The sequence below is a fragment of the Magallana gigas genome, chromosome 7 (genome assembly GCF_963853765.1).
Source record: "Magallana gigas chromosome 7, xbMagGiga1.1, whole genome shotgun sequence".
In the NCBI taxonomy this organism is placed as follows: Eukaryota; Metazoa; Mollusca; class Bivalvia; order Ostreida; family Ostreidae; genus Magallana; species Magallana gigas.
Window position 1 is genome coordinate 6258352 of NC_088859.1, and position 15054 is coordinate 6273405.

General features: G+C 33.2%; 1 protein-coding gene across 1 annotated transcript; it reads left to right on the forward strand.

The window, feature by feature from the left end:
* The first annotated feature begins 1687 nt into the window (after positions 1-1687).
* LOC105343801 (large ribosomal subunit protein eL18) lies at positions 1688-7521 on the forward strand. Its single transcript, XM_066065076.1, has 6 exons — positions 1688-1828; positions 2027-2134; positions 2266-2364; positions 2592-2715; positions 3119-3188; positions 7409-7521. Exons 2-6 carry the CDS (start codon positions 2093-2095, stop codon positions 7482-7484), a joined length of 411 nt encoding a protein of 136 aa, XP_065921148.1. The 5' UTR covers positions 1688-1828; positions 2027-2092; the 3' UTR covers positions 7485-7521.
* Positions 7522-15054: the final 7533 nt, after the last annotated feature.

The following is a 15054-nucleotide window of genomic DNA, read 5'->3' on the forward strand; positions in this document are numbered from 1 at the left end:
TGCATGTGTCACCTGAGGCCACAGCCCATGGACAGTTGAACATTTCTCATAAAGATCGATCGGCTACTTTGATGATTATCACGGAAACATATACATGTATACACAGGCGCATGTATAAGCTTTTCATCACTTCATGCATTAGAAAGTAGTCTATGGAATATAAATGTAAAGTAAAACCATCATACGAATGTTTTCATACCCCCTAACCCCCCCCCCCCCCCCGCGCCTTAAACAACTGTTGACGGCACAGTCTATGTTATTCTATGAAACGTAGCCAGTTTGAGGTATAATAATTTTTTTTTTAATTTAAAAAATGTTTTTTATGTAAAAATATTACCGTGCATAATAAGGTTCGGGCAGTAGGCAATCTGTCTATTTGAGCCCTCTCCTTGAGGTATAATGCAGTGCATAAGTTTCATGAGTTTAAAAATTGCAGGGGCGTGTACGTGTACTTATAGTGAATATTGAACAATCATTTCCAGTTGCAAACTGAACATGGTTTATCTGATAATTTTTTAAAAATGTATATGCCCCCAGAGGGCCCTTGATTGGTGAATAAACTATTAACTATAGTAGATAAACTAGAACGGAGTATTATCGACTATTTAACCTGTGAATTGAACATATTTTATTGTGTAATTACACAAAAGGATTGGAAACAACTTATTACAACTTACGTGTTCCTCTCCTAATGATAATATATGCAATATACACAGTTGTCACTTTTTATATTACATGTTACTTATAAATAGTTATTGACCTTATAATAGTAATTAATATACATAGATATGCATTTACAAAGTATTTGCGAATATATAGTAAATAGTGTTGATATGCAGTATGAAATAGTAAAAACAAGAAAAATTAATTATCAAATCTTCCAGACTCTTTAATGAAGTTTTAAACTGATGAAAAAATAAAGCAGTTTGTATTATAAGACAAATTGTCACTACCCCAATATAAGCAAATGTGAATTAATTAAGATTGTGTCTTCCTGTTTACCGAAACCAATGATCAACAAGACTAAAACTTTGTTGTAAGTGATTAACGTAATATTGTGTCAGGATTTGTTTAGATGTGATAAACAAATCTCAAACTATAGATGAAAATGTAACATATTATTGCATATGTGGTTCTATTAATTTATCTGAAAAATATATTTTGTGCGGCATATTCACAGATACATTACATTCAAATTATGGTTTAATATAGTTTGCAACCGTTTAACATAGTTTCACACACAAAATCTATGGCTAACGAATTATTAGCTATAGTTTACGATCAATAAATAAATTGAAGTCTAAAACTTAGTTCATGAACTTTGAAACTTTGAGTAACCCAGTTTTGCGTGCCATTGATACATGTAAACCAGAGACATAAATAACGATAAATAATGTTATTTATTTCTCTGATGTACATGTACTGTCATTTGGATAGAAAAATGAAGATTACAAAGCATGAAAATAAAAATTATGCATTTGATTGAAAATAATAAAATATTTAAAAGTTAATAATTCTATGCATTAACTTTTTGCTTTAGAATAGAAAATCCGATCGGGATCGACATCGCAGAAATAGAAAGGTAACTTCCTTTTCCGTCAATTGTCAAAATGGTGAGCGTGAATATTCGATAGAAAGGCAAAACATCCACAAACATCGCACTGATATTGAAAGATATGTAGTTGATTTGCAAAAAATTGAGATGAAAAATTACTTTTTTCTTGATATTTGTGTTTTATAGGGCATTGACATCTGCCATAAAAACAAGAGGAAGGTGGTTCGGAAGGAACCAAGAAGCCAAGACATCTATCTTCGGCTTCTTGTTAAGGTAAATTTCTGCATTATGAAATGTGTATTTCTATCTTTCGTCCATTAAAATGTGTGCGACTGACTTGTAAGCTGATTGACGTTTCATTTGCACCTCTTTCAAGTCTCGTAAATTGGTCAATTAAATTTAACTATATTTAAGTACGGCCTAACTCCCCTTCCCTTGATCTATTGATACTGAACGAAACATTTGTTGCAGTTGTACAGGTTCCTAGCTAGAAGAACTAATGCCAAGTTCAACAAGATTATCCTGAAGCGTCTGTTTATGAGCAAGACCAACAGACCACCTCTGTCCGTTGCCAGACTGGTATGTAAAATAGTTATAACTTCTGTCCCTGCGGGTTTTTTTTCCCAGTTCTTGTTTAAATTCTGTTTTGCAGCAAAGTTTTAACCACTGCTGTTGATGATTGCTATAATTTTGAACATTGTAATGTTAAGGTTCGTCTGATGAAGAGAACAGGCAGAGACAACAAAACTGCTGTGGTTGTTGGCACTGTGACTGATGATCTTCGACTTTTAGACGTTCCCAAGCTTAAGGTATATTCCATGAAACTTGGTGTATAAAGTTTCCAGACCAAATTATTATCATCATAAATTTCTTTGTTGTATTTGCTATGTTGAAGGAAAGTATCTTAACCATTTACGCATTAACACAGAAATATGTATGTATATATAAAAGAAGATTTGATAAAATCACTAAAACAAGAATTTGAAGGTAAAGTTTGGATGATTAATCTTTAAATTCTGTTCTTGTGTGTTTCAAGTTGTGTGCTCTCAATGTGACAGAGAGAGCCAGGGCTCGTATCCTGAAGTCTGGGGGACAGATCATCACTTTTGATCAGCTGGCTCTCAAGTCTCCCAAAGGACAAAATACAGTGCTGATGCAAGGTATGAAAACCCCTGAAACTGTATCATACTACATAGTTGTGGCAGTTCTCTTCAATGATGAAAATTTTGGAATTACCAATTGAAAAATGATGAAAATATCCATGCGGCTTATTTTTTTCTGAGAAGAGCAATATAATGTTATTGAATGAGTAATTAATCTTGTATACATGAAGGATTTGGAAAAAGCTGATTGCTTATTATTCATTTACTCCAAAAGTGGTTTAAAAACAAACCCAAGTTAGCTATGAAGGGATATAGTCTTTTTTTTTTTTTTATAAGACTTCAAAATGAATTTGCACATCACAAAAGTCTGGTAAATAATATTTCTTAGACTGGTACATATATGTGAAGCACCTATATCATAACATTGACATAACCCTTTTGTTTATTGGTGACTTTGTAGGACCCAGAAAGTCACGCAAGGCCTTCAGACACTTCGGAAGAGCACCTGGTGTTCCACACAGTAGTACTGCGTAAGTGGAGCCTCTTTTTCTATTGAAATAAATTATTTCATCACAATAGAAAATAGTAAAGATAAATTATAAATATTTATCAATTATAAAGTTGAGACTGGATATTACATGTATAAATAACAATGTGAGGTAAAACTGTAGTCCCAGATAATAATCCCAGTCAAGCAAAAAATGGCTTCAGTTCTTACATGTTGGTATTCTTCTATGATGAAAACTTTGGAATTACCAATTGATATACTATGAAAATATTCATGCGGCTATTTTCTACTGAGAAGAGCAACAAAGTACATGGATTCACTGTGCATTGAATGACTTGTCTAAGTGTTTCAGTACTTTAACAACAAATTTAGTAATTAATATATTAAAATTCACATTTGTTTGAAGTAGTGTTTGTAAAATTTCTATTCTTTTGCTTTTGAAATGAGCAAAGTGTTGTGATATTGCTGCTGTTTGTCTTTGGAAAGGAGGGGGTATACATTTTAACATTGATATTCTAGGAACATGATGAATTAGTATCACTCATTTGTCTTCAATTTTAATGGCAAATAAATGAATTTTTTATTACATTGATCGAAGCTTCTGTTTGATTGAATCATATGAAAAATAATTTGCTTTTAAATACTTGGTTTTATCCAACTGATCAGCATATAATTCATGGTTTAGTTAAGGTTTACTGTTTTCTGAAACTTGCCACAGATGTGATGGGTTACTGTTATGCATGAAAAAGAGTTTTAGAAGTAACCATGTAAAACTATTATGATGCAGTAAGTTTATTCCAAAATATAAACTTGTAAACTATAAATCTATAGATTAAAGGCTGTTCTCTTCTGTGATGAAAACTTTGGAATTACCAATTGATATTCAATGAAAATATCCAAGCGGCTATTTTCTACTGAGAAGAGCAACATATTATTACTAGGTCACCATGTATTGAATGAGTCAGAATGACTTTAGTTAGGAATTTAAAACATTCCAACAAAATAAGTACCCAATATTAATAAAAATTCTATATATTTTTATACAAATGTATTAAACATAGTAGGAAAATGTCTATTTGTACTCTTTTGTAATGAGCCAAGTATTTTGCATTTGTTGACAAGTCTATGGAAGAAGGGGGAGTCCTATTAAACACTAATACATGTATACTAGGGTTATGATCAATTAGTATGAGAATTATATTCTTAGCAGAGCTTCATTTTACACTGAGCAGTCCTTGCAACCTTCCTAAATATGCTGTTCATTGCAAAGTTTTTTTCGCAGCATAAATAACATTGTTTTAGTTGACCTTTTGGTGAATCACAAGAAAAATTACTTGTTTTACTTTGCCTTGATTGTCAGTCAACCTTGCCTGCACAATGAAATATAATACAAATATTGACTTAGTTGAGGGCAACATTGATTATATATTGATCATATTAGCCCGAGTGACAATATATTGCCCAATGGGAAGCTGAGGGCAATACATTGCCCCGTACAATATTGACCGCTCAACACTTTCTGGATGAACTAATATTTCAATTATTGATTATTTGTCTATATAAAGCTATACCATGAAAAAATGCTACTGAAAATTAAAAAAAACATGATCAATATATATTTCATGGTTCAAGCCAGGTTGACCATCTGTGCATATTTCAAGACAGAAGTGATGATTAATCTAACTACTCAATAGTATAAAAGAGAAATGAATTATTTATTCAAAAGTAGATAGCAGTAAACTATAAATCTATCAACAATATAGATTAAAGGCTGTTCTCTTCTATGATGAAAACTTTGGAATTACCAATTGATGATCGATGAAAATATCCAAGCGGCTATTTTTTTACTGAGAAGAGCAACACAATTATAAGGGTCAATATGTATATAATATTTTATTGGTATATACAGTTAACTTTCACAACAAAACTACAGTACTATCTTATACTTATTTGATATTTTCATAATTAACCATTAGATATCGTAGAAAAAAGGTTTGTTTTCACCTTTGAAATGGTGAATGTTTTAGAAACGTGCTGTAGCGGGTCCTTTGGTAGAAAGCAATGTGCTATTTAATACTGAAACTTTAGGATTGAAATAAATCCAGTTTCTCATTTCGGTATATATAGTCAGTGGTTCTTTTCATACTGTAAGCAGTCGATCTATCCTTGCAACCTCCTTGCTGTTTGTTCTTCAATTGCCAGTTCATGTTCATATTTGATAATAAAATTGTTTATGCTATAATAGATACATGTACTAGAAAAACATAAATCTTTAAGATTGTTCTCTTCTGTGATGAAAACTTTGGAATTACCAATTGATATTCAATGAAAATATCCATGCGGCTATTTTTTACTGAGAAGAGCAACATTGTCAATCGATTATTTAAATAAAGTAGGAATTAAAAAATGCAATTCAAAGTCTTCCAATGGCCAATAAATACAGAAAGCATTTGGTTATAGATAAATTGTATTTTTCACTGTCACAATAATGGGTGTCAGTTAGAACAAATTATTATTCCTGTTAGTTTATTTATGAATAGATTTTGCAGAGGATATGATATATACTAAGGGGAAAGAGTAGTGGTTATACACCAAAACATATATGAACTCTTTGATTGTTCTAAAGCAGTTTACTTTGATGTTTATTAAAGAATGAGTTTGAAGGTTATATGGTTAAAACATCTTTTTTATTTAGCATCATGAACTAACTCGGAAATAGGTGACAGTACGTTTCAAAATGATACAGTTGTGATGCTAATCTGACCACTGCAAATGTTTTAAATCTTTAAAAAATAAATTTGCGAGTACTGTGTTGCTATAGAGTTTCTCTTCTATGATGAAAACTTTGGAATTACCAATTGATGATCGATGAAAATATCCAAGCGGCTATTTTTTTACTGAGAAGAGCAACACAAATATAAGGGTCAATATGTATATGATATTTTATTGGTATATACAGTTAACTTTCACAACAAAAACTACAGTACTATCTTTAAATATAAAATGAAAATATTTATTGACTTAGATATTTTCATAATTAACCATTTAAAAAAAGGTTTGTTTTCACCTTTGAAATGGTGAATGTTTTTAAAACGTGCTGTAGCGGGTCCTTTGGTAGAAAGCAATGTGCTATTTAATACTGAAACTTTAGGATTGAAATAAATCCAGTTTCTCATTTCGGTATATATAGTCAGTGGTTCTTTTCATACTGTAAGCAGTCGATCTATCCTTGCAACCTCCTTGCTGTTTGTTCTTCAATTGCCAGTTCATGTTCATATTTAATAATAAAATTGTTTATGCTATAATAGATACATGTACTAGAAAAACATAAATCTTTAAGATTGTTCTCTTCTGTGATGAAAACTTTGGAATTACCAATTGATATTCAATGAAAATATCCATGCGGCTATTTTTTACTGAGAAGAGCAACATTGTCAATTGATAATTTAAATAAAGTAAGAATTAAAAAATGATATTCAAAGTCTTCCAATGGCCAATAAATACAGAAAGCATTTGGTTATAGATAAATTGTATTTTTCACAATAATGGGTGTCAGTTAGAACAAATTATTATTCCTGTTAGTTTATTTATGAATAGATTTTGCAGAGGATATAAGATATACTAAGGGGAAAGAGTAGTGGTTATACACCAAAACATATATGAACTCTTTGATTGTTCTAAAGCAGTTTACTTTGATGTTAATTAAAGAATGAGTTTGAAGGTTATATGGTTAAAACATCTTTTTTATTTTATGGTTAAAACTTCTTTTTTATTTTATGGTTAAAACATCTTTTTTATTTTATGGTTAAAACATCTTTTTTATTTAGCATCATTGAACTAACTCGGAAATAGGTAACAGTACGTTTCAAAATGATACAGTTTTGATGCTAATCTGACCACTTCAAATGTTTTAAATCTTTAAAAAATAAATTTGTGAGTACTGTGTTGCTATAGAGTTTCTCTTCTATGATGAAAACTTTGGAATTACCAATTGATGATCGATGAAAATATCCATGCGGCTTAATTTTTTCTGAGAAGAGAAGTTAATTTGTCCCTTTGAAAGTACATACCAGTTATATTTAGTTCAATTTAATACAGAGCTCTTCTTTTTAAAGATATTTATTTGGTCCAAAAATGGCCGCAACCATCCATCCCTCTTAAATTTGAAGAAAAAAAATATTGTTTACTGTGTGTTGATTGACTTGATGAAGAAGCTGTAATTTAATGCTTTTCTCATTACAGACCATACGTGCGCTCCAAGGGAAGGAAGTTTGAGAAGGGAAGAGGAAGGAGAGCAAGCAGAGGTTACAAGGTGTAATGTGTCCGACTCGTACAATAAAGAGTATGCCAGTCAACGCTTTGATTTGTTTTGTCTCCGTTTCTCCGTTTATGCACGGAATGATTACTGAGAGGGGTGGTTACTGAGGTTTCATCAGTAATCGTTGTATACCAGTTTGTGGGTTTCATTGTTGGGGTCCTCCAGAAAATTAAATGGTCATAGAAGTGCAATATCTAATATATGATTGATTAATTCCTAGCACTCTGATTGGCTGATATCTAACAATCTAGAAAAAATCAAACAATATATTCACCTGTACATGACCTAGGATTTCCTCCATTTGATTTTCTCTACATTGGACTACAAAAAGATCATCTAATGAAAATTTGCATTTCTCAATTTGTTTGGCTATGGCTCTTCAAACTAAAATCTTTGCTTGATAACACTCAATTTGATATGTCTATCAATTTGTCACTAAATAATATAATAAAACAATTAATGCTGTACTTTTCAATCAAATAAGATGATTTAGCTTAAAAACAGCAATAATTGTATAGACGTATTTATAGTATCAAATTAACAAATCTATAAAAATGATTTTCACTACATTTAAAAAATTGATGCCCTTGAATATTTATGAAACCACAGTGGATACCGAGTTATAGTGAGCAGTGCAACTCGAAGATGACTTCTGGGAGGCTTAGAAGAAAAAAACTGTATATAAAGGGTGAAACAGTAAATTATAGAATAGAAGTACAGTGTTCTTTGTCCAGATGTTAAAATCCGTACATCTAGTGCATGAACATGCTTATGACGAAAATAAAAGGAAATCTGGAGAATATTTTGAAGTCTCTTCCCAGTATCCAATTAGTGAAAAAACAACATCAAAACTATTATGCATTTAATTACATGTAGGTGTCAATGACGACTTTAATATAAAACATGCTCTGTTGGATAGTCATGAGAAGTTGTTATAGGTCAGCTTATGGAGTATACCATACGGTTAGAACTCCTTTGGATAACGATCGCAGCAAACCAACATTTCAACTACTCTCACATCTTTGTCCTTTTTGGCTCACCTTAGCTGAAAGTCAAGTGAGCTTTTCTGATCACATTTTGTCTGCCTTCCGTCTGGCCGTAAACTTTTCACATTTTCAACATCTTCTCAAGAACTACTGGGCCAATTTCAACCAAACTTGGCACAAATCATCCTTAGGCTATTTGGGATTGAAAGTTGTGAAAATTAAGGGCCACACCCCTTTTCAAGGGGAGATAATTAGAAATTAATTAAAAATTTTGAGAAATTTTCAAAAATCTTCATCTCAAGAACCATAAAGCCAGGAAAGCTGAAACTTGTATGGAAGCATCCTGAGGTAGTGTAGATTCAAAGTTCTGAAAATCATGACCCCCGGGAATAGGGTGGGGCCACAATGGGGGTCGAAGTTTTCATAGGAATATGTAGAGTAAATCTTTAAAAATCTTCTTCTCAGAAACTATTCAGCCAGGAAAGCTGAAACTTGTGTGGAAGAATCCTCAGGTAGTGTAGATTCAAAGTTGTGAAAATCACGACCCCTGGGGGTAGGGTGGGGCCTCATTTGGGGGGGGGGGGGGTGTTAAAGTTTTACATAGGAATAAATAGAGTAAATCTTTGAAAAACTTCTTCTCAGAAACTAATCAGCCAGATGATTCTTTATAATTGTTAAGACTTTGGCTCCAGGACAATTCTTTGGCCTCACAAGAAGGTTTAGAGTTTGATGTAGCTTTATATCCCATATATAAACAATTGTTAAGGATCTTTTTGAGAACATGTGATATGACTATAAAATCACCCTGTTAGAAAAGGGACTAATGACCATAAACATAAAAATATCCAGGGGGGAAATGGATTATATTTATACAGGATCTACATGTATTATTGTACACTGTCCAGATAGTTTGTATTATGACTCCATTAAGTTGGCTCTATACACCACTTTTTGATGACGCAGTACGCAAAAAAGTAAATCTGGAAGCATGCAATTCCGGTACTGGCTGATTTAAACTGAGGCGAATTGTATGGGGACCTCTCTTTTGAAAAATTTGTTAAATGAATAGATTTAATTTGATAATTGGAAAATTCATTACTTATCAGTAATGTGGTATGTGACACCTTCACGTTGTGTGGTATTATTTATCGAAATAAACAATAAAATCAAGTATACTTTTTTAAATAGTTTCTTTCCCATCATCGATATGTTACACCGTAGCGCAGTGGGTTAGTGGGTACACTACAAACTTGTAGGTCATGAGTTCGATTCCCTTTGAGAACAAGACATTTTTTAACTTTCCAAAATTTTCTAAAATGTATTTTTTGGTTGAATACTGTGAAAGAAAATTATAAATCGGTGAAAATATTTCAATTATAATATACTTTAATGCACATTAATATCGACACCTGAAGGGGATGGGAGTGTTGGTTTGAATTTCTCTCAGGTTGGGATACATAAATCCTATTAGCCTAGTCAATTTTCCCCTTTATTTGTTTGACTTAGTTTTGCATTGAAGCAAATATATTCACTTATAAAGGCATATAATGAAATATGTTTGTATTTATCTTTCCAACATTATTATTGGGAAATTTTCTTCAACTCAGAAATGAAAAGTCCCCAAGGTGTTTGGGCCTTGGGACTTAGGAACGATAACCCCTACCTCAGGAACTTTCATACCAAATAAAATTTAAAATATTTTTTGTGTTTATTTGCAATGATTTTCATTCAATTTTTTATGTCACATTTATTAAAATTCATTTTTCTTATAACATCACTCAACATTTTCAGATGATTTGTCAACAGAGTAAGAAAATATGAAAAATTATGTTTTGGGGAAATACTAAAAAAATTGCAATAATAACATTTTTGAATGATTAGAAGTGTTAATTTTTTTTTATGTGTCCGAAGGAAATATCCATCATATGATCAAAAATTTTCTCTCAATTTGTCAATAGCTGTCTTTTTAAAGTAATATTTTACAAAAACACGAAAAAACATTAAAAAATTCTTTAGAAATACCTATAGTATCCCTATCATCATTTTAATATTTGATAAGTATATGTTTTGTGGTCTTCTATTGAAAATTGGAATAAACTGTGGGTGTATAGAGCCACCTTAAAGCTGAACACCGCTCGTAAATAGGCACTGTCCGCCATATTTCTCTTTAATCACTGCTGTCCTTACAACCCTTATATAAGGGACAGACCTCTAAACAGTTCAAAGTACTTCGCTGTAGAGGTCTCACCTGTGTGGACGTACATTTTGCCTCGCCGTGTTACCCGGTCGCGATGAAATTATCAAATTTTACGCACTTTTTGAAGCCAGGAGAATACTAACATCATATAAATTGGTCAATGCATTATTTACAAACAGAAAATGAACATAAGATAAGAAAAAAATGCATAAAATCTAAAGACCACGAAAGGAATACTACATGTCGGCCACGAGGTTCAGGTGTGCAATCGGGTGTAACGAAATCGAAGGGTTTATATACCAGGTATCTGTGTGACGGTGCCTATTTACGAGCGGTGTTCAGCTTTAAGCTGATATTATCATACCTATTGTTCCACAGGTGAGCGATGTGGCCCATGGGCCTCTTGTTTTGTTTTTTTTAAACCAGTGAGCGCCCGTTACTGAAATACAGTGACATAGAATGAAGTGTCAAAGGTTAAGGTTAAATCAGTGTCCTGTCCAAATCCCTTTTTATTCCAGTCTCCTTAACTAAAAGCGAGGCCGTTTCAAGGATGTCTCACTTGTACAGCGGCAGTATCCGCGCCGAGGCCTCGTTTCGTAATTGACGTTGATATCGTGTATAAAAAGTATAAAATGTCTGAAATGATGTCCAATCATGATATGCACGAGTCGTATATAGGTTAGCTTAGACTGTTGTACTTATTATCCATAAAAAAAACTAAATCAGTGGCGTCGGAAGCAAATTAAAAGTGACAAGCAAGAAAAAAGGTCTTGTGGTATGTATAACCTTGCAAAAGAAGTAGGGAAGGGGGGGGAGGGCACCACCCCCCCCCCCCCCCCGGTTCCGACGCCTATGTAAATAACAAACACGAGATCGACTTTTTCTCGCAGGAGAGATTTTATACCCCCCCCCCCCCCCCAGATCAGGATTTTGGGAAATACCTTTTTTTTTCATTTTTTTTTTTGCTTTTCAAGATTTTTTGGATGAGTTTGCCCCCCCCCCCCCCACTTTCAAAACCGATGCTACGTGCCTGAGTAAAGAGTACCTAAATGATTGAAATTAATATACACCAATTTGTTAGCTATAAGGAACAGCCAAGTATTATAATATGAGAATTTGAGTCTGGCATCATATCATGATTATTTCGTGCAGTCACTGATTTTGTTAGGTTGCTGAAGCTTTCGACCGATCGATAAACTTGTTAGAACTGGATCATGTAGATTTCAGTCCTGCATGTCAGTTTCTATAGAGCCAAGTAGGACTAACGCCAGTCCCTACTATTTCATTTTGTTCCACAACGAAGTGAAATAGTAGGGGCTGGCTTTAGTTCTTTGGTGATTCGTGCACGGCAAGAAGGTGGCGACATTGCAGAAAAATATATAACCCGCGTTAAAATAACAGGAGGCCCATGGGCCACATCGCTCACGTTAACAGTTCCCTGTATCATTCTATTGCAGTTTAGCTCTTTAGAAGAAGATTCTAAAACATTTTCCCTATGTATCTACTGCAGTATATAGACCCCTCTTTGGGACCCAGTATTAGTCAAGGCGTCATGATTTAACAAATTAGAATCTACATTATTAGAGGAGGTTTACATAGTAATCTCACAAATTGTAGTTCTTGAGAAGAAGATTCAGAATATTTTACCTATATATATTATATATTTCTTTGAACCCCAGTATTAGTCCGTGCGTCACGATTTAACAAACTAAATTATTATATGAATAATGAATTCCTAGCTCTCTGATTGGCTCATTTCCAACTATCTCGAAAAAACAGAACGTTATATTCACCTGCACGTGACCTAGGAGGTCAATATAACATTTGATTTTCTCTACATTGGACTAAAAATAGATCGTCCAATGAAACGTCGCGTTTCTCAATTTGTTCGGCTATTGCTCCAAACGAAAACGTTGCGTGATAACACTCAATTTAATATATGTCTGTATCAATTCGTCGCTGAATCATATAATAAAATACTAGTAATTAGTGCTGTTTTTCGATTAATACGATGATTTAGCTACCCTCGAATTACAATATTCACCTCGCCTCCGGCTCGGTGAATATTGTAATTCTAGGGTAACTTAATCATCGTATTGACCTCAAAAACAGCATTAATTGTATAATATTTACTATGTACAAGCTTTGATGTGACGACGGACAGTAGGTGATCAGAAAAGCTCACCTTCGGTTCAGTTGAGCAAAAAAGTTGTTAGGGAGAGGTCATTTCAGCTGCTTTTGTAACATCTGAAGTACCCCAAATCACAGTGCTCGGTCAATTGCTGTTTCTGATTTGTATTAAAGACTTGCTGTCCTGTGTTAAATCAATAATACGGCTTTTTTTGCAGACGATTGCCTTCTGCATCGAAGGATAACTCTAACTAATGAGGAGAGTGCTACTTTCTTCAGCACGACCTGGACTTAGTATAGGAATGGGGTTCTGACTGGATGATCAGCTTCAATCCTGAATGTCCTGCATGTCAACATACTTGTAACTAAGTTGCATAAATATGTTGCATGTCAACATATTTATCTTGCATGTTAACATAACTAAGTTGCAGGTCGACATAAAGATGTTACCTGTTAACATAAATTAGTTGCAATTAAGTCAACATATTTATCTTGCATGTCAACATAACCAAGTTGCATGTTGACATAAATAAGTTGCATGTCAACATATTTATCTCGCATGTTAACATAAATAAGTTGCATGTCGACATTATATAAATAGTGCCTGTTTGGGAGGGTAACAGTTGAAATTGACACCCCGAGAAAACCATTGTCAACCGACGCGAAGCGGAGGTTGACATTGGTTTTCGAGGGGTGTCAATTTCAACTGTTATCCTCCCAAACAGGCACTATTTATTTTGTTATACTGAATGTCTTAATTTTAAGAAAATTTTACTGCTTTTATATAGGAATAACGTGAATTCTACAGCGAACCGTACGCGCATAATTTTCGCGCATGTAACATTTTTTAATGTTACCCGTTGTTAAGTGCGTTGCTAACGCTGAGGGTAATAGAAAATATTATTAACTGCGTCTTAACCAATCAGATTTCAGTATTTAACATGAAAGTATAACAATAAATAAATAGCATCTAACATCTCAGATGTCTCATGTAGGCGATATTTGAGATTTTTTATAATTCGTAATTGATTGCAATTTTCTTGCATGTAAACATAGTTTTGTTGCATGTTGACATAACTATCTTGCACGTCAGCATATTTATCTTGCATTTCGACATATTTGATAGAAAAATAACTTGCGCACAAGGGGCAGAGATATGCCACCATAGCAGAAATATGGCACCATAGATCTTGGTTCCAAATCGATTGCTCTCATTAACTTCACTTTTTAAAACACATGTAAATTGGTAAAATATATGGCTTTTTCTTTACTAAATAACAGTTTATTGCTAAACAAATCATATCTTATAATTTTAGGTGAATCTGACATCCAGTCTCCTTACATTTATACAGATATGAAAAAAATCGAATCGGATCAAGTCCTCATAATTATAATTATGGCAATTCGTGTTCATTGCAACTTTTCATTGGTGAGAGTGTATTGTCATCCATGGCTTACAACGATAATTTTAACCGACCCCTTTATGTTTTAAAGTTTAAGATATTTATCGATCATCTAACACGTATAAAACTTGACGGAAGTTAATTTTTAAAACCGGGCAAGGAAGTGGTTTCACAATATCCCCAGAGACAAAAAGATGCGATGAATTAAGAAAGTCAACTAAATATTAATGGACATTTAAAACAATTTCGCAATTCGGATAGTTTTCCACGAGAGACGGATTCAGACACGTTTTGTCACCGGTTCCATGTCAAATCGTCACAATTCCGGTGTAAACACTTGGATAGAGACGGTGTAAACTGTTCATAACACAGGTAGGTAGACGGCAGAGAAGTTAAGACAGATTCTGTTTTTCAGTGGTTCTCGCTTTAATAAGGTTATATCCCATTAATGTGAATCGAATAAAGGAAACGATACAATTTTTACCTGCACCATTCATTTTTTTCAAAACGCAATAGATATGACGACTTGGGGACCTTCCTGTATGGAAACACGTTACTGACATGATTAAATATCTCAGTGACATTGTGTCTTCACTTGATTTTAAATGCTCTAAAACTCACAAAAGAACCCCCATATATGTGGCAGTATACACTTGTAATGTTTCCATGTATATCATTTACTGATGTTCATTTTTTATGAATAATATATTTTTGTAATATTTCAATAAGTAGCATTTTCTGTTTATTTTGATCAAAGATGTATATTTCATTCTATCAATCAATATATAGTATTGCCAACCAATGTCTTATGAAAGTAAATCTCAGTGCGAGTTGTTTTAGAACAGTCTGACTAA

Bases quoted from the DNA above. Each gene is read 5' to 3' on its own strand.
- LOC105343801 (XM_066065076.1), top strand. From the start codon at position 2,093: ATGAGCAAGACCAACAGACCACCTCTGTCCGTTGCCAGACTG. The intron at 2,365-2,591 runs GTATATTCCATG...GTGTGTTTCAAG, and splicing joins TAGACGTTCCCAAGCTTAAG to TTGTGTGCTCTCAATGTGAC. The intron at 3,189-7,408 runs GTAAGTGGAGCC...TTCTCATTACAG, and splicing joins GTTCCACACAGTAGTACTGC to ACCATACGTGCGCTCCAAGG.